Source organism: Phoenix dactylifera, chromosome 3, assembly GCF_051530095.1.
Source record: "Phoenix dactylifera cultivar Ajwa chromosome 3, Ajwa_hap1_PhDact_Kaust_v1.1, whole genome shotgun sequence".
Lineage (NCBI taxonomy): Eukaryota > Viridiplantae > Streptophyta > Magnoliopsida > Arecales > Arecaceae > Phoenix > Phoenix dactylifera.
The window spans coordinates 7,573,953-7,593,946 of NC_143192.1; the positions used below are offsets into that span (position 1 = coordinate 7,573,953).

At 37.5% G+C, this 19,994-nt stretch overlaps 1 protein-coding gene across 1 annotated transcript in view; it reads left to right on the forward strand.

The window, feature by feature from the left end:
* LOC103710535 (callose synthase 3-like) overlaps positions 1-19,994 on the forward strand; it is a 116,164-nt gene that overhangs the window by 58,698 nt on the left and 37,472 nt on the right. The window contains exons 19-34 of the mRNA XM_088717639.1: positions 2,189-2,270; positions 2,346-2,395; positions 2,483-2,569; positions 3,915-4,052; positions 4,184-4,281; positions 4,392-4,476; positions 4,556-4,716; positions 4,881-5,004; positions 5,101-5,198; positions 10,106-10,247; positions 10,324-10,475; positions 11,771-11,880; positions 12,422-12,544; positions 12,694-12,762; positions 12,874-13,063; positions 14,102-14,249. Coding sequence (XP_088573765.1) covers positions 2,189-2,270; positions 2,346-2,395; positions 2,483-2,569; positions 3,915-4,052; positions 4,184-4,281; positions 4,392-4,476; positions 4,556-4,716; positions 4,881-5,004; positions 5,101-5,198; positions 10,106-10,247; positions 10,324-10,475; positions 11,771-11,880; positions 12,422-12,544; positions 12,694-12,762; positions 12,874-13,063; positions 14,102-14,249 — 1,857 coding nt within the window. The remainder of the gene's footprint in view (positions 1-2,188; positions 2,271-2,345; positions 2,396-2,482; positions 2,570-3,914; positions 4,053-4,183; positions 4,282-4,391; positions 4,477-4,555; positions 4,717-4,880; positions 5,005-5,100; positions 5,199-10,105; positions 10,248-10,323; positions 10,476-11,770; positions 11,881-12,421; positions 12,545-12,693; positions 12,763-12,873; positions 13,064-14,101; positions 14,250-19,994) is intronic.

The following is a 19,994-nucleotide window of genomic DNA, read 5'->3' on the forward strand; positions in this document are numbered from 1 at the left end:
TGAAGTTTCAGTGAATTAAGGATTAAGTCTTTGGCTTGGTGAGTTCCTTGTTCTTTTGGGTGTTCTGTATCTCTAGGTGTTATTTTAGGTGGTGAGCGTGTTCATGCTCTCTATCTCAGGGATATTGTCTGAGTGGTGATCACTAGAACTCTATATCCCTATGGTGGATTTCTTTGGGTGGTGAGTTTTCTTTACTATCAAACTCTGATCTTTTGGGTGGATTCCTTTGGGTGGTAAGTTTTTATCTATCCATTGTTCTTGTCCTTGGAAATTTTGGATTACCATGATTCTCAAATTTTTGGGTGTTTTGGATTGCTTGTGGAGTTGGTCTTCTCTTTTTTATTTTTCCCGACATCAAATTTGATCTCAAAGCCTCCCAGGTCGTCATGGCTACTCGAGGTCGTGGTCGAAGAGGGCAGCAAGTTGAAGGACCAAACCACGAGCAGGATCTTCGTGATGCTGAGAATGAAGAATTACGGAGGGAAGTGCAGCGGCTTCAACAAAATTTGGCGCGTCTTCAAACTTTGAGACATAATTTCCCAAATCATGAATCAGAGGAAGAAGATTCACATGAGGACGAAGAGAACAATCCTTTTCATCGTGATCATAGCCCGACATCCTGTTGAGTTTTTTTCTATCAAACTCTGTATCCCTTGACTGGATTTCTTTGGGTGGTGAGTTTTTATCTATCCATTGTCCTTGTCCTTGTCCTTGGGTATTTGGGATTATTAGTATTCTCAAAGTCCTGGGTGGTTTTGGATTGCTCATGGAGTTGGTCTTCCCCTTTTTATTTTTTTCGGCATCATCGTACGTGGAGTAGAATCCATAGGCTATCCAGTTCCGAGTCGTATACTGGATCCAATTACCTGCTGCCATAGAAAACCTATAACCCATATGAATATAGATATAGTGCGTTTGAGGTATCTTCCGGTGGCTACCCTACTAACCTACGCAACTCGAAAGCATCTTACGGGTTGGATTTTGCCGTCGGCATATTCGGATGGGCTCCTTCACAGCCGTATTATCAGCTAGACGACACCTCTCCGAGCCACAGCTTCAGTGAGAGATCCGAGAGTGCTTATAATCCGACGCGCATTCTTTATGGGATGAATGTATAATATTACAATACCGCTTGGTTAGAGGGGTGGGTTGGTGTGTCTTCTGATTATGCTGATGATCCAGATATCTACGAGAGGTATTGTCACTCGATCCGATTTTAGATATCGGCATGTAGAAATTTAAAAGTATGTAATTGATTGTATTATTTTTTAATTTTCACATCACCACTTAATTTAAGAATATTTTATGTTGTTCATTTTATAATTTGTATCATTTTAAAGCAATACGATGCATTATTTAGGTTAAATCGGGATCATAGAAACATTATAAAACAAAAAAAATAAAAAAAAATCAAATTTGACTTAAATTCATAGAAAAGTTCGAAAAGCGTGATTACCAATTAAATTTTTTTGAAAACTCCAAAAAAATTAGGACATGCTGATCCGTGAACCGGCACGCTCTACTGGTTCGGTTCGGCACCGAATTGGTATCGAATCATAGCAGACGCCGACCAGTGCGGGTCATGGTACCGATTCGGAGGACGTTAGATATGATTGTGTAATATACAAGGATCGCCGAACCGGTATCGATCAACGTACGGGTCGGCACCGATACCGGTTAGGTACCGGTTCGGACCAGTACCGAACCGGTCGTCTTAACGCTCGCGCTGTGAAGCCACATCCATGCGGCGCGCTGTGGCACCGGAATCGGTGCGGTTCGCATTGGTTTCTAGCCATACCTGAAGGTTTGGTTCTGTCTTGTACGCATATGGTATCGGCCGATTTTGGCCGGTTTAGATCCGGTACCACTATAGTTTCGGCCCCATAGGGCCGGAACCATTTTATAACGCCGAACCAGACTGGTCGACACCGGTTCGGTACGGCTGAACCGGCCCGTACCAACCGGTCCGGTGCGGTACGAGCTGAGCCGGCCGGTACGGGCCGGTTCAGCATTCCTTGGTAATATATGATCTATGAGAACTCAGATACTGTCATATGAATACATGTTTTTGTGCCCCAGCTTATCCTCTATTTGTTGCACTTGTTAAGTGAATATTGAAGATTTTATTTCAACGTTATTTCGACACTTCATTTTCGAAAATGATTCTTACAGCCATAGTTAATTGCAGATCAAGCCTCTTGTAGGTCCCACAAAAGATATCATGAGAACACCAATAACAACTTTTCAGTGGCACGAGTTTTTTCCCCAAGGTAAAATAACAAAATGGTTCATATTTTGCTGTTTCTGCAAACATATATTTTTTTCCCTTTTTTTTGTTTTGGCAGCAAAGAATAATATCGGCGTTGTGATTGCACTTTGGGCCCCAATCATTCTTGTATGCTTCTTTTACCAGCCTGGTCTAATCATTTTTCCTTTTTCCTTTTCAGTTTTATCAAGTTTTTTCCTTTTTTGTGCCTCGCAGGTTTATTTCATGGATACGCAAATCTGGTATGCAATATTCTCCACCTTACTTGGTGGTGTCTATGGTGCGTGCCGTCGTCTTGGTGAGGTTGGTGAATAACTTCTGGTTGAAACTTTTTTTCTTTTTGTTTTGAAGTTCCTTCCTATAAACTCTATCATGTTGTTGCTTGCTTCGTGAAATTGAATCACTGTTTGTTTAATATCTACCTGATCATGTATGGTATTATTTGAATTGGTATGACAGGGTGGGCAATGGGGTACTTCTGTTTAAGCAGGCAAGCATGATGACATTTTTAGTTCTTATTTTTATCCTCAACAAGGTACTGGCCAAATGGTCATGAATATAACACCACAAAGACCATCTGATCAAATATTTTGTTAGATTCTATTATTAGTACTCCATTTGATTGTAAGCTCTATTTGATAAAACATATCAATATCTCCTGGCAGTACAATTTGAGAGATGAGAAAAGTTCTGTGCAATTAAAATATAACGTGTCTGTGATTTGGTATCCAATTATTATATTCAGGAAAATTTGAAGCCTTAGAAAAGATGTCCTATTGAGAAAGTATATAGGATTTTTGGAGTCATTTTACTATCGTCAAGTAGTTAATGATTACATTTCTGATCTGATCAATAGTTTCTTGTCTTGTTCTTGTGAACAATTAAGTCCAAACATATGGCATCTTCAACTTATCTGGCTTTGCAGCTTGGTAGATGAATTAGAATGAATATTATGCGGCAAAAAGCTGAGAATTCTGCTTCCCACAATTATTTTCTGTCTCTACATTAGAGTGATCGTTCTAGTCTTTCAGCAAACCTAAAAACTCACCAGCTCAGAGCAATTGCCATTGTGTCATATGTATGCCAAACTTAAATTTTTTTGGTCCCTGTGTTCAGAATTTCATTGAGGTTTCAAGTAATCTTCGAGGTAAAAAATTGTGAATTGCTAGTAGTGAATTTCCTGTTGCTTTTAGTAAAGCTGCTGGTTATGGTATTGTTAGATCAAGATAGATAAAGGTCACGTGATATCTAAAGCCCAAAAGTTCCAGTAGTTTATGTGACAAATGAAACTCGATGCATTAAAAAAGAATCTCCTTTTAAGAAAAAAATATTTATTCAGAAACTAATTATAACATGTTGTAATGTGGATTGTATTTGTTCCATATGCTCAATGGGAAGACAATGTGCAAGTAATTAATGTTAATATTAAATTTGTCTATTTATATAATACATATATGTATGCATATGTATATATTTTTATATAAATACACTTCATTCTGTATTATATGCTTAGAATTCAACTGATTAAAACTTCACCTGTTATGCATTTTATTCTTGTCATATGCATATGATGTACTGAGAATACATTGTTCCTCAGTGGCTGAACATAGCTTCATGAGCCCTATTTTTATTTTCTTACTTGGTCCAGATTCGAACTTTAGGAATGTTAAGATCCCGATTTCAGTCACTACCTGGTGCTTTTAATGCGCGTTTAGTTCCTGTGGAAAAATCTGATGCAAACAAAGAGAAGGGCCTAAAAGCTTGTTTGTCCCGCAAATTTGCTCAGGTCTCGTTCCTTATACCTGTCGCTCCCTCTTTAGACCCCACTTTCTGTGGTAGTTATTCCTAAAGTGCACTAAACTATTTTCAAGACCTCTATGCTGTGCCTAATTAACTGAATACTGTTAAGTATTTCAGATGCCAGATGTTATTAAGGAGAAGCAGGCAGCGAGATTTGCTCAAATGTGGAACACAATAATCACAAGTTTCCGAAAAGAAGATCTAATAAGCAACAGGTAGCATGAAGACCTACATAGTTGTATCTTGTATGTGTGTGAGAAAGTGTTTCTGGTCTTATATTATGATTGTCAAATATACCAAAATTTCTATCTTAAATTGAATACAGGGAAATGGACTTGTTGCTTGTTCCATATTGGGCAGATAGGGGTCTTGACCTTGTTCAGTGGCCTCCTTTCTTGCTTGCCAGCAAGGTAATTGTTGGTTAGCTTCATTGAAAGATGAGTCTTTTAGGTCCACATACTAAGTTCTTGAATCTTTATTTGATGTTAGATCCCGATAGCACTGGACATGGCTACAGATAGCAAAAATAAAGATCGGGAGCTGAAAAAGAGACTTGATGCAGATAGTTATATGTCTTATGCTGTTCGTGAATGCTATGCATCAGTTAAGAACATTATTAATTACTTGGTTGAAGGACGGAATGAGAAGAAGTATGCAATCATACTTGGTCTGCTCTTTGTTTTCTTTTTCTTTTTTTGTGCTCATGGCTTCTATTGTTTTAGTCATGTCTGTTAGAAATTATTCTTTCTCGCATCAGAATTTAGCTATTCTCAAATTTTCCATTTTCTCTTGTCTTTTCATCGGTTATTTACAGGGTCATAAAAAGTATATTTGATATAGTTGATGATCGTATAGCTGATAATACACTGACAGCAAATTTGAATTTGAGTGCTCTGCCGAGTCTCTATGATTCTTTTGTCAAGTTGCTTGGATGTTTGGTATGTATATTTAACTTCAATTTTTCTATTTTGACCTATATGTTAAGTAGTATTTTTCTTGGGTTTATCTTTGTGGTCGAATTCTTGTCATTGCAGATGGATAACAAGCAAGAAGACAAGGGTCAGGTTGTCCTCCTTTTTCAAGACATGTTGGAGGTTTTTACAAGGGATATAATGGAGGACCAACTCTCTAGGTATGGAAGTTCGACATTTTACATATTAGTTTGTTTTAAATTCAATCAAATAAATGCATTATTTTAGTCTGACCTTGTATTTGCATTCTATATTTTAGGGCCATGCCTTTGTGTATCTATACTGTTTGTATTTTGTTAATTTTGTATGGTTGGCTATGGCACATTTGCAGCCTTTCTGAACTTGCTTCTTGATAAATATGCTCTGAAAGTTAGGGATTTCCCCTGAGCCAAGGTTCGCTGTACCAATCGGTACCGGTCGGTACCAAGCGTATCGTACCCGTACCGATGGGTACCGGTATCGGTACACCAATGTCGGTACGCCTGGCGTACCGCATACCATACCGTACCGACACTTGGTACGTCTATACTAGTGCGGCACCGGTACGGGGTTCGGTACCGGTACGGCGAACCTTGCCCTGAGCCATTGGCAGCTTTTGGAAAATTTAGTTTTGAAGATTAACTCATTCAATGTCAACCTGTACACGATGGATTTGGTTATTGCAATGCACTATGCGATGATACAAATGCTGTCATTGTTTTCAAGGTTATAGATAAGGTATTTCATTGTAATATATCAGAACTCAATTGCTTCACTATTTCCTTGAGAGAGTTCTTGCTACATGGAGGACAGAGCTGAATCTCATGTTCTTGCACCAATGGAACTGCTGAGATTATGTTGAGTATCTACTGGACTGCATGTTTTGGGGATGGTGTTGTATTGAAGAGTAGAGAGAGCCATGAAAAGAAAAGAGTGAAACAGTGGTTAGGAAATGTGCATTACTTTAAATGAGTTCTTTAAGATAGTATAGTAGATGTCAAGGTCTGTGGGTACCGGGAGAGTGAGGGATAGAGGGAGAGAGAGAGAGACTTGGCTGCCTGTGGCATCGTCACTGTCGTCGAAAATTGGCTAGCGTGGAGAACTTTTTGGTTTAGGGTTTCGAAAGAAATGAGAAAGGGACAAAGCAGAGCGTCGAGCGATGATTTTATCTGCCAAACCGAATATAATAGGTGAACTGAACTGTGCTGGTAATCGACCGGTCTAATTCAGTACGGTTCAACCAACTCTATCATGTAGAAAGGTTTCTTAATTTATTTTCATTTGTTTGTTGTTTGAAAACATTCGTATGCATATCTACGATATTGTTTAGTTATAAAAGTAAATACTTGATATTAATAACTGAAGCATGTGCATGATGCAAATACTACCTTGTTAGAAAATATGTCCCATACTTCGCCCAGGAATGCTAGAGTTGAAAAGACTGCTTTAACCTAGTGTTGTAGAATACCCTGCTTTAATCCCTAGCTTCGCCCCTCATTAAAGAAAAGTAGTATAACTAGTTATATACCATTGTTGTTTCTCTCCAAAGACTCATTTTTGAGATATTTTTATTAAGATTTAATTCAAAAATTTATTTCAAAAAACAGGATGGTTGCCAGAATTATATTTTCTCGAGAGCTTTTGTGGATCAGCCCTGCATACCATATATGAAGAAGTAATCCAAACAGATAGTTTTGGTTGGGTTGATTTCGGATTTACACTAACTTCAGATGCAGTTTTTGATTTTATCCGAAGACATAAAAATTTGGCCTGATTAACATGCAACTGTGTTTGCATGTGCATTTTTTACTACAGGGATGCCACAATCTTTTAAAGTTACTTTTAAGGTCAATAAATAATTATTAGAATTAAAATATATCAAACTAAAAAATCATTCAGTAGGATTTTAGATCAGGCTAACTTGAGATCATATCTGAAAATCAACCAAAAGGAATGTTGTGCAGGTTATTTTCGAACTTAATATGTTTGGTGGTAAAAGTTTTCTATGAACCCACTTGGTGCTGGTTATTTATGGTAGATGTCCTTTGGTCTCCGAGGATCTACACTCGGATCGGCAACCTGTATAGAGGAAATGGCAAACCTATAGAACATGTTGATGCCACATTCGCTAGGATATGGCTGAAGTGGAACTAGGATGCAATAGCTCACAACATATCCTTCTTATCCTTCTTCAGCATAATGTCAATCCTCTACTGCTTCGAATCTCTACTGAAGGATGGGTGTTCTAGGTCATGGATGGTGGCTCTAGGTGTAATCTCTCTGGAAGACTTTTTTCTGCTGCTAAAAGCCTCCAGTATTGATGCAATACAACCACTGCCTCTACTGATAATCTTCCTAATTGAGGAGGTCCTCTTGAACTTTGAATATGCCCCATCAGTCCCAAAACTAGAGCCTAACTCGTACTATGAGGACCCAAACCGAGCTCTATAACTGGCCACCTCGTTCTACTGCCATTGATCATCCAAGCTCGCTTAAATGGCAACTTGAATCTGTGCCTTGTTATTTGGAATGGAAGCCTCCTTTGGCTTTCTAAAGTGATAGAAAGATGGCTCTGCTGCTCGGCAGTCCACCTCCACCCTCTTTTGGGCAGCTCTTTTCTTTGTTGCTCTGAAATTAGCGAAGTACTTCTCCATCAACTATCGAATCTTTTATGGGCATTTCTGGTATATGGGTACATCGGCGTAACCACCAGCCAAGTGCTATTTCAAGCGGGTGACTCTTTCTCTCTTGAACTCTATGCCGCACCAGTTGCACCTGCAGTGATGTTAATCCGGAAGTATTTGTCCATGGTCCCAACCAATGTTATATTTTGAATCATTCTTTCTTCTTGGTGTATTCATTCTTATAGGATTGTCGAGTACATGTCAGTTAATTATTTAAAAATGGTAAAATTTTGCTATAATAAAAAAATATACTTTCTACTTCAGAAAATACTTTTAAATTATCTACACATAGTGCTATTTTTTCTTATTTTAATATTATTATATATTTTGATAATTTTTAAATCAAAAAATAATTTTAAATTCCAAAAATTCAGAAAAATATGTTTTCTACTTCAAAATATACTTCTAAATTACCTATACATAATACTAATTTTTATTTTTATTAATTATATATTTTTAATCAGTTTATATTAAAAAATAATTTTTAAATATAAAAAATTTAGTAAATTAATTTGAGCTCAGATCCATGTAGCATTCTACTATAGATGCTAATTTTCTTAATTCTATTCAAATTCGGACCTAAGCCACTATGTACATGATCACGTCCAAACTTGAATAATGGATACTAAATTTAGGCCAAGAGCAGTTTGCATACCCCTAAACAAGCTTCTAATTTAATAATTATTTTTTGTCTATTATTTTATTATTTTATTTTTTTAATCGAGGATATATTTTTGAATTTAAAAATCACAGATTTAACAAAAGTTAAAGATTTTAGTATCATTATGTGGATAATCCATAGATCTACAATATATCATGAAGTCATGCCAAAATCAAAAATTTTTGTTATGACCTCTAATTTTTCATTTTTTTTGCTGATATTCAGCCTTAAATAAAGGAAGTAGAGAGAGGGGGAGAGTGAGAATACCTTTAAATAAGCTTGGATCTCACATTTTATTGGCAAAATCAGCATTTTATTTTGATTTTTGTGGGATTTCTGAGAGAAAAATGAAGAGAGGGGGGTGTGAAGGCTCTTAAATTATTATGGAAGGGGTGAGACGAGACCGAACTGATACGAACTAGGCGGTTCACGCCGATTCCGCTCCGAACCGCTCGGTTCGGAGCGGTTGGCACCAGTTCAGTGCATTTTTCTAATTATAGGAGGAAACCATGTCGTTTTTCTTCTGGTTCGGCTCGGTACGCTCCGACCGGGCAGTTTGTGGTGATACTGCAAATCTTGTGTAGGATAGTTTGAGATTCTTTTCTCATGAAGAAACTTATATGTATAGAAAAGATTTTATATCCTTCATAATATTGAGTCATTTGATATGTTTATATTTTCTTTTAGCTTATATATTATAACATACATGATACATAAGACATAATTGTAGGTAAGGGTGGCATTTATGGATGATATATTTTGATTAAAGCTTTGATCGATAAGCAGCATCTATAAGACCTTGCTTAGTTAATGAGTTAATCATGCCATTTTTTGGTCATGCTAAATGATTATTTTATGTTTTATAAAGTTTTGTATCTGATTTGACTATTGATTACCAACTTAAAATTTGGAATAACCATTTACATGCTTATATCTCATTCAAGTTTTAATTATGTATGCTCATGTCTTTAACTTATTTTTGGAGCCCTAGGGGTTGAAATTGTTGGAGTAGGACCCTACGTCAATAACCCGGCTAGTCAAAATTCGCAATCTCAGTACTGGACCTCGTACTGGTACCATACTGATATAATGTCAATATGCCCAATATAGTGTCAATATTAGACCTCATTGTGGGAAGATCCTTGTCATTATGTCTATATGACAAATATTGAGAGTGTCTGTATCCATCTCGTGGCTTCTATAAGTCAGTTCAGTCTATAAGGCTGCAAATATTGGGCAATCTTAACCAAACTTCTTTCAGAAGATTTGGCTTCATTTTGGAAGACGGTGATAAAGTTCAACTTGATCCTTTTATGGAACCTTCTTGACTTGATTTTTGTTTCACAATGAATACCATCTTGATGAAAAAAGCCTTGGTTGCTGCTGCCGTACGTGGAAGCTTCCATGTTCTAAATGGATATCCCTCTACCTAAAAGATTCTTCTCTTTAGGTACCTTTAGTTTTGACAGAAGTGAAATCTAGTCAATGCGATGGTGACTTTGTTCTGTAAGAACTCTTTATACATAATGATTATCCTGGTATTCACACAGTCATTGGCAAACTGAACAGGCAAGAACATGAAGAATCAAGTAGCATGTTGGTTCTCTGAACATCACCTTAGTCAAACTGCTTATAGTTGACTGCATGTCTTTAAACTAAAATTTAAAGTGCCTGTTGAATAAACCCTATTTTGCATCCAAAATAGTGTGGCAATTATAAATTTTGCCTCTTTGTTCTTTGGCAGTGGCAGTCTCCTGGATTCCAGCCATGGTGGCTCACATGGAAGGAACGAGGGCTTGACCCCTTTGGAGCACCAGGTTCAGTTATTTGCATCAGCTGGAGCTATCAACTTTCCAACACCAGAATCAGATGCTTGGACAGAAAAGGTACTGTTTTCTTAAGCTTATAAGATCTAGGCTTTAGTTCCTAAGTTAAAGGTTGCTTTTTGTTTGTTGATTACAGATCAAAAGGCTCTATCTTCTGCTTACTGTGAAGGAATCTGCAATGGATGTACCATCTAACTTAGAAGCGAGAAGGCGTATTTCTTTCTTCAGTAATTCTTTGTTTATGGATATGCCTGATGCCCCAAAAGTTCGTAACATGCTTTCATTTTCGTAAGTTTCCTGGAAATCAGTTTCCTGCTACTTAGACTGCATTCTGCACTTAGTTGCATCTATGTGTTAATTTCTTTAGCTATTAGCTAATTCAGTGCTTTTAGCCATATTTATTCTGATTAGTAGGGTATATGTTCAATATATTATTTTTCTCTTGCCATAATATCTGGAATGTCATTTAGCTCGTCCTCTGCATGTACGAAATATAAGTGTCCGCCAAGGTCATGTCGAGGTATTTCTTAAAAAAAGAGTAATTTTGTCACTTTTAAATCAGCTAAGCACTTTTTTGGTAAAATTATCTCAAATTCTGAATTAGAAAAGCACTTTTAGAAGAAGCTAGAAAGCCTAGCTTTTAGCTTTTCCTTTTCCACACAAAACAGAAGCAATAACAAACATGGATAAGTCTTCTTTCAGCCGAAGAGAAATGAGAATACCTTTTGTGAAAAGGCCTAGATAAGGGTATATCTGTTTCACCATCCTGGATCTGGCATTGCTCTTCTTATATGAAAAGATCCAACATTTCTGATTGTAAAAACTAAATGTCCATATCTTCACCTATTATTATGTATGAGATTGCAGCTTAATTTGGCTCTTTAGCTAATCTAAAATCTAGAGATGAATGCAGTTTTCCTATATGAAATCCAGCCTTGATCCTCTTCATGTGAAGTTTTGCTAAATCTAGAAAAACCTTGAATGGTTGCTCTCTAATAGCATGAGGTAAAACAATTAATAAAAAAAAAAAAGGTCGCTGAATCACCTTCCAGTTATAGGTCTTATAGATATCATGGCAGACCCCCTCTTTTGTCCAAAAGCTACTGATTGGGCATGTGGTACCAATTCACGTCAGGTCGAGACTCAAGGGCTGAGCATAAAACATTTTGAAACATGGCTTATTGAATGATCCGTAAAGCTGAGCTATACTCATGTCATCACACATATTGATTAAATTTATGCTACCGTCTTCTTACCATCAAAAAGGTAATTCTCCTATTTTAAACTTTTGACTTTTTTGGACCACTTTAATTTCTACATCCAGTTTCTAGATATACCTGTAACCTCCTTAACTTTCCATTTATTGCTTTATTTCATACTCCAATATCCACCATGTTATACAGTCTGGAATAGCAATTTCTTACATCCAGAAGGACCAGAACTATAGAAGTTTATCTAGCTTGATGACAATGATGTTAGGCAACCGGAATCTTACTTTTTATTAAGTTTAATGTTTCTTTCTTTCTCTGTATGGTTCCTTTGAAAATAATTTTGTTTGACATTGTAACTTAACACCTCTGCAGTGTTTTGACACCCTACTACAACGAGGATGTTCTTTTCTCCTTACATAACCTTGAAGAGCCAAATGAAGATGGAGTCTCCATCCTTTTCTATTTGCAGAAAATCTATCCAGGTTTATCAACATTTTTTATTGCTAGTTCTCTCAAGTTATCTTGGGACCAAGGTACGCCGAACCGGTACCGGTCGGCATACTGGTGGCGACCCGGACCGGTTTGGTACTGGTTCGGGCCGTACCGAACCGATCTGCTGCAGGAGCGCACGCCTACGCAGTTTCCAGCACGTGCGGGCGCGGTTAATTTATTCCCTGCACGCGCTCGCGTGCAAGCACGCTTCCCCGCGATCCCCACTCGCCCACGCGCGGGCATGTTTCCCCATGCGGGGCGTGCTTCTCTGCGTGGACTGGTGCAAATCGGTCCAGTTCCCACCGGTACAAGTCCGGTACTGCATTGTACCGGTGCGAATCAGTCCAATTCGAGAGCCAAAACTATTTTCCACCATTGTACCGGACCGGTCAGGGACCGGACTGGTTCGGTATGGGCTAAACAGGCCGGTACGGCCGGTTCAGCATACCATGCTTGGGACTGTTACAAAGTTAATTGTATAGTCAACACAGCATCAAATCTGAAATTGATCTATTTTGCTTCAAATTATAGATGAATGGACCAACTTCCTCGAGCGTATATGCAAAACAGAAGAAGAACTTCGAGGTAGCGAAGAATTAGAAGAGGAACTTCGTCTTTGGGCATCTTATAGGGGCCAAACTTTGACTCGAACAGGTATACTTCAGTTTGTATATAGCTTCACTAGAGATGTCCCTTCATTTTCTGTATCAAATATCTTTACTTGCTTCTTGTAGCTACAATTTTTTCCTCTAAGACTAAATATGAGATTCTTATCACTTGCTGATTACTGATGCAATCTCCAGTTAGGGGAATGATGTACTATCGCAAAGCTTTGGAACTTCAAGCTTTTCTAGATATGGCTGAAGATGAAGGTACTCTAATACATTTACTGTTCTGATTATATGACATCAATGTTATAAGCTGCTCCCAAGAGGTTTTGCTATGATTTATCTTTTTGCCTCCTGTTTTATGCTATATTTCAGATCTTATGGAAGGCTATAAAGCAGCTGAATTAATGTCTGAGGAACATTCAAAACTAGAAAGATCTTTATGGGCACAATGCCAAGCTGTAGCTGATATGAAGTTCACATATGTGGTGTCCTGCCAGCAATATGGTATTCACAAACGGTCTGGAGATCCTCATGCACAAGATATTCTTAAGCTCATGACAACGTATGTACAAGGAACTTCTAATATTATTAGGTGGATGCAAGGTTTTAAATATTGTGGGATAGGGCCATTCTGGTTTTTGTGAGGACCCGTGCGGGCGTGTGTTTAGTCCCACATCGGTTATTCGCTGGGTAGATCTTGGGTACTTATACAGGATCAAGGAATCCAAATAATAACTTTCCGGCTAGCCATTTTGGGTGAGGTCCTGGGTTGTTACAAATGGTATCAGAGCGGACCCGGCACATAACTTATGTGGACTAGGGGACACTGCAGCACGGATCCATTGGGGTTGACCACGGACCGATCGTGGTGTTTGTGATTAAATTTGAATGGATTTGAACCCTTAGCCTGACGAGGACGTCAGGGCTTGAACGGGGGGAGTATGTGAGGACCCGTGCAGGCGTGTGTTTAGTCCCACATCGGTTATTCGCTGGGTAGATCTTGGGTACTTATACAGGATCAAGGAATCCAAATAATAACTTTCCGGCTAGCCATTTTGGGTGAGGTCCTGGGTTGTTACAGTTTTTTTGTAGAATGGGGTGCCTTATCTACCGACACGTGGGACAGTGGATGTCCTGTCCCATCCCTGTCCATTTCCTCTCATCTTGTCCCGACACCTAGGGATGGTGGATGCTCCACGGTCCCACCAATATTTAAAACCTTGGGCAGACGATTGATAATAATATGATGTTTTATTACAGTAAACCATATCTTATCAATCTAGTTATTTGTTATGATTATGGCAATTTTAACTTTTCCATATAGACTTTGTCATTTGCTTGACACATTTTTATATCGTTAATATTTTGAATTTTGATAAATTCACCATTTTTTTAAAAAAAAAATTTGTGGTTGAGGGTATCTCTTTTCCTTTTTTTTCACCTTTTTTTGTTTACAATAAAGCTATTTACTGTCTATTGGGATTCATTTTCTGGGTTTTCAGTGATTTTTGTGTATTTCAAGTTTTCAACTGACTATGTTGGGAATATACTTGTTTGGCTGATATCTGAAATTTCTAATCTAACTATGTTTATTTGGCAGGTACCCATCTCTTCGTGTAGCTTATATTGATGAGGTTGAAGTGCCTAGCAAAGATAAAAAAATAGAGAAGGTTTACTTCTCTTCTTTGGTAAAAGCTTCTTTGGCTAAGCCTGATAATTCTGCTGAGTCAGAACAAAATCTAGACCAGGTGATGCCTTATTTCTTTTGTAAAATCTATCAGAGCACTTTTTTCCTGAGATTAGATGCAGAAAAGAATGTGTAGATATAGAGTCACTAGTAGCCAACTAGCCATGTAGCCAAAAGAAGGAACTACAATTTGGTGGTTTTATGAAACTGTTAAATATTAAGCTATATTTGAACAGAAAATGGATGAAACCAAAGTTGGACGGCATTATGATGTAGTAGATTCCTTTCATTAAGGTAGAGAAGAAGATTTTTTACTGCCAAATTCACTCAAAGTAAGCTGAGAATTTAAGGCATAGAAGTAACATTTACCTTTTAATATGAAAGGATACTTGCTCAGTTTTATGCAGGATTTATTTATATATCGAAATGGAAGTAGATTCACTAAATCCACTATTATCTGATAATCTGAACTTTCTTTTAAGATTTTAACTTCACCTAAATCTCGAACTTCTATCAGCAATCATCATTTCTACCATATCCTGAAATGACTTTACCAGATTCCTAATGGTTTTTCTAGATTCAATCTTTCTTTAGGTAAGATCATATTAGTATTAAGTGCACTTGTATACAAGCTATTCTCGAATTAGACTTTCATCTCTCTAGCTTAAATCATTGGGTGACAAGTCTAGATTTCCATTGGGTCCTTGATAGGGAACTAAATTTTTGGACATCTCCCTAGTATAGGTGTAAGAATTCTAATATCCAGAGGAGATTTAGATGACATTCATGGAAATGACTCGTGAAAAATTGAGGATGACTGTCTACCAAAAAAAAAAATGAAGATGACTAGTAAAAGCATTACTAAAAGGATAATGAATAAAGTCATTACTATCCGGCATCATAGCTCAATAACAAGTTCATCATTCAAATCGCTAGGAGGCAGATCTGGAATTGGAAAATAGAAATACTTAAATTTGCCAAAAATTTTGAATGGATGTTCTTGGTTTTATGGAAGTTCTTGGTTTTATGAAGGTTCTTGATTGATTTAGCTTTCATTCTGGAAGTGATGTGGTGTGGTAGAGGAAGAACACACAAAGGAAAAGAAGAATATAAAGAAAAACTACAACTTGCTTGTTTCAATTTGGTTATGTTACATATAAATGACTTGCACGCTAGTAGAAAAGTTCTTTTGCTAACCAATATAGGGTGGGCATTTTAGTAGTTCACAAGTGATTTCTTTGTCCTTCAAATCTTTGCAATTGTAAAATATTGATTCTTCAGATCCTGTACAGAAAAGCTTCTAAAACACAATAAACGAATTTTTTTAATATGTATGGGAATGACACACAATTCTGTATAACTATAGTAACATGACTATTGTTCTAGTCAACATCGAAATCTAAAGCCTTGTGAAATAGTCTGCAAATAGTTCTTACAGAAGCTGATTTTCCTAACAAAATCCTTATAGTTATAGGGCTCTCATACAGGAGAAATTAAAATGAAATGATAAAGTGCTTTTATTCGAGCACCTAGCCAGAAACACTCCCAGATAACTAAAGAAGTATAAAACAAGAAAATAGTGGCTACAGGCTGAGTTTCACTTGAGAATCCAAACTATAGTCGATCCAGGTATCTGAAGTCTAGGTCTTCCTTTAGTAGCACTTTTAAGCGTTTATGGGTGAACTTAAATTAATAGCTCTCACTTAGAAATTACATGTTTTTGTGTTTCTTGCTTCATAGGACCAAGGTACGCGGTACCGACAATACCGACGTACCGGTGGGCATCGGTACCGGTACGATGCCGAACCAAACCGAGCCGAACCGGTACTGTACCGATGGGGCTAAAAACCAAAAAAAAATTGAAGCCGGTACGGACTGGTCGGTTCGGGCCGATACGCATCGGTACCGGTCGGTACGGGCCGGTACGGTTCGGTACCGAAATATGTAGTTGTACCGTACTGGTAGGATCCGGTACCGGTATGTACCGGCCCGTACCGACCGGTACGGCAAACCATGCATAGGATTCAATGACTACCATTTTAAACTGTCTAAATTTCTCGCCTCAATCAGGGATAGTTAGAAACTTAGAATGCTTTGGGCAATTATATCACATTGAAGTCTAACTGCTCATGTGCCAAGAATATTAGAAACATGGCTCCACCAAGCTTCCCAGCGAACAATAGTCAGTTCTGTAATCATCGTCTGACGAAGAAAACAATAAAAAGTTTACAAGTAGAATTGTGTTATTCCTAGTTAATGTTCAATCTTGAAACAAAGTAGTTAGTGAGGTCATGGATCATAATTGACAAGTGCCCATGGTGATGGTCTTGAAAGACAAAATAGACTTGAAGGAGAAGTACTTGTGCATTGGACAAAGTTTTTCGCAAGTTTGACTATCCATTCTTTCATCATAATTGTAAATCATGCAATATCATTAATTCCTCCAATTAACACTTTTTTTGATATCCATAGCATGATTTCTTGGTTCTTTGTTAAAATTTTCAAAATATGCGAACAAATGTTCCAATTAGGATGCCATCTCCATTACTGCAGTCAACTTTTATGTCAAACGAAATTGGCTCGGCAAAATGAAGATATGTTGCAAGTGGGTGCTTAACTTTTTATAGGAGTTTTTGAAGACTAAACATGAGTTGGCAAATATTGAGGCTCTTTATAATGTACATTTGCTTGAATCTTGAATGTAGAAGGATTTCAAGATGTAGCCATGGTCTGCCATATAGTCCTGTACCATCTAGTGCAGGACAAACCGTACCGTATCGGGTGGAAATCGATACAAAACTCAAGTTGAGATCGATACGGCTCCATATCACCCAGTACCGAGGGTACCGCCCCATATCATGACGTCCCAAGATAAAACATTAAAAAAATGGTTGGAAGACTATTTTGGTATGCAGTATGTACCATCCATTACTAACCATACCGTACCAAACTAGTAAGTTGCCGGTATGGTACTGTCATGCCCTCGATTCGAAATAGCAAGCTGGAAATTGCAGCAATAAGAAATTCTCCCCATAAGCATGCCATCATCTCATAATAATATCATAAACAAGCAGTGGAATAAATTTAAATAATAACATTCCAACTAATTTTAAGTAACTAATTCAAAATTTAAATGTCTCGCAAAACCAACAATATTATAAAGTTTTGCATCAAACTTTAACAAAATTCTAATCTAAGCTAAAGATGTTAAAATTTTCTTAGTCGCTCTCCCATAATGAGTCTCCAAATGAAATGAGTTCTCCAAATCTGTTGAAACAGTAGAATAAAAAATAATGAGCTAGACAGCCTAGCAAGCAATGAATACTTTAGCTAGATAAATCAAGCAATAAAATAATTAGTAATATGTTGAAAATAAGCGTGCAAACATCAAATCAAAACCAAATCTAAACACATCCAATTATTTCAAAATTCAAATTTCGTTCATAAATCAATTTCTGTCAAAAGATCAAGTTCTTGTTGATAGCCATAAACTATGACCACATCAAAGTGCCACCGCATAACCCTAATGGCAAGGTATCGAAGTGCCAACATATAACCTCCACTGGCAAGATATCGAAATATCAATGTACAACCCCACTGGCAGAATATCGAAATATCAACGTACAACCCCCACTGGCAGAGTATCGAAATACCAACATACAACCCCTACTGATAGAGTATCAAAACATAGTCTGGCTGCGAGTCTAAATCTATTTTGAATCAAAACTATTTTTTCAAAAATATATTTCCTGTTCCAAACTGAAAAATTCATAAAATTATGCGACATCAAAATCAATTGGGCATATCCATATCAAAATTAGTGTTTTCGATCATGAGTCATTTAATATTCCCAACAAAGACATATTAAATAATTTAAAATACTATGCATCAATTTCATAAATCGTGAATAATTTCATACATGAACTATTTTATAATTTGCTGATGAAGCTAGAAAAAGAGTTATATTTCTTAACTTGCAAGCAAAACCAAATGACAGATCCAATTAATTCCGAAAATCTCTCTCAGAGCCTAATATTCAAAAATTATATTCTCATCAAAATTTTACCATGATTATTTTAAAAATAAATTCTAAATTCCAATACCCTTACAGGCTGACCAAGCGGGAGTACTTCACATCCTAGTTGGTCTGATCAAGGTGATTTCATCTAATCATGGTTGAACTAGGGTATAGATAGTTCAACAGAAATAAGGGGTGACCAAATCTAACGATATCCAGCAAGGGTCAAGGTAGGGATTGGCACGCTACCCAACGGCCCTAAATCAGGACCCCTCACCAAGGTCGATCCAAATCACTAAGAAGAGTCCTCACTGATCCAACAACTCTAGAGAGAGTAGAGAGAGAAAGTCCAGGTAGAGAGAAAGTGGGAAAGAGAAAAGAGAGAGATAATGAAGCTGCTCTCTCTAACCAAGGAAGAGGAAGAAAGGGTGGCTGCTGGTGGGGAGCTAGGGATCACTGAACTGATGGTCGATCGGCCACTATGGACGGTGGCCGATGGCACCGGCCACTGTGGACGGCGGCTAGTGGCGAGGAAAAACCGATCAAAATAGGGGTTTCAACCTCTTAAATCATGGAATCCACGGCATCCCAGCAGTCGGAGCTCTAGCCATAACTTCCAGCTGCTGCATGGGATCGGGGTAGATCTCGGCGAAAAGTACCAGTGGTGGAAACAGTCAGAAAAAGGAAGAGTCAATCTTCTGAAATAGGAAAAACAGGGCATCGCCCTTCTAAGCCAAAATCTAGCGAGCATCAGCCGGAATCGGAGCTCCAAGGACCCCAAAAGAAAGAGAGAAAAAGTAGATCTAGGGAGGCCGGATCCTATGTGACTGTGACTTCCGACAGTGATTGGCTGCAGTAACAATATGAATGGAAGGGGAGGTCGGACAGGCTCATGTGCTAACTATTATTATTTTTATTATATTATTATTTATTATTTTATTGTTTATTTTATTTTTATTTTCTCTTTTTTTGGGTCGAAACCTTTTATCTGAGCTGGTCAAGTAGACCAAGCCTGTCTAATTTGGGCTAGGTTATCACAGGTACCTAGTACCAAGATTGCAGACCTTAGAGGTAGTCTTTCTTACTCTGCCAAGTGAAAGTTTCTTGCACTACTATGAAGTAAATATTGGCTTCTTGCTTCTTTGAGAACTTTGCTTCACAATATTCAATTTTTCAAAGATCTTCATAGTTATTGGGTTAGAAATTTGCTTTCATTAGCTTTCACATCTTTGATAAGGAATTTATCCTTTCTTGGTCACATATCTTTTTGATGTTGCTTCCACCATGCCAAAATAGCCCCTTTTAATTTCATCAACCATGACTATACTCGGTACCTCCATGATGCACAATCCAACAGAGGATTTTCTCTTATGGACTGCTCTTGGAAATTGAAGGATGTCTATTTCATCTTGCAATGCTATTCCTGAATTCATGATATGCAGCTTGATGAATGTGCCCGTTACAGATGACAATCTCCACTGTTATATTGACCATATTGAGTTCTAAATTGAAAAAGTGAGTCTTTATGCCAACAGCAGAATCTCGTCTCCTAAATGTTCAAATGTTTGATCCCGCCAGCCAATTTTTGATGGTTGCCTAAGCAATTGAAATCCAAATTTGTGACTGCTTGGATGCTTCTTCTCCTCAATTTACAGAAAAATTTAGCATTTTATCTTTCCAGTTTATTAATTTTACCTTAATAGTGATTTGACTTCAGTTAATACAACTCTCACTACTGCGTGGCTGAGAAAAAGATAACCATGGAAGCAAAATGAAGATTTTTCTAGA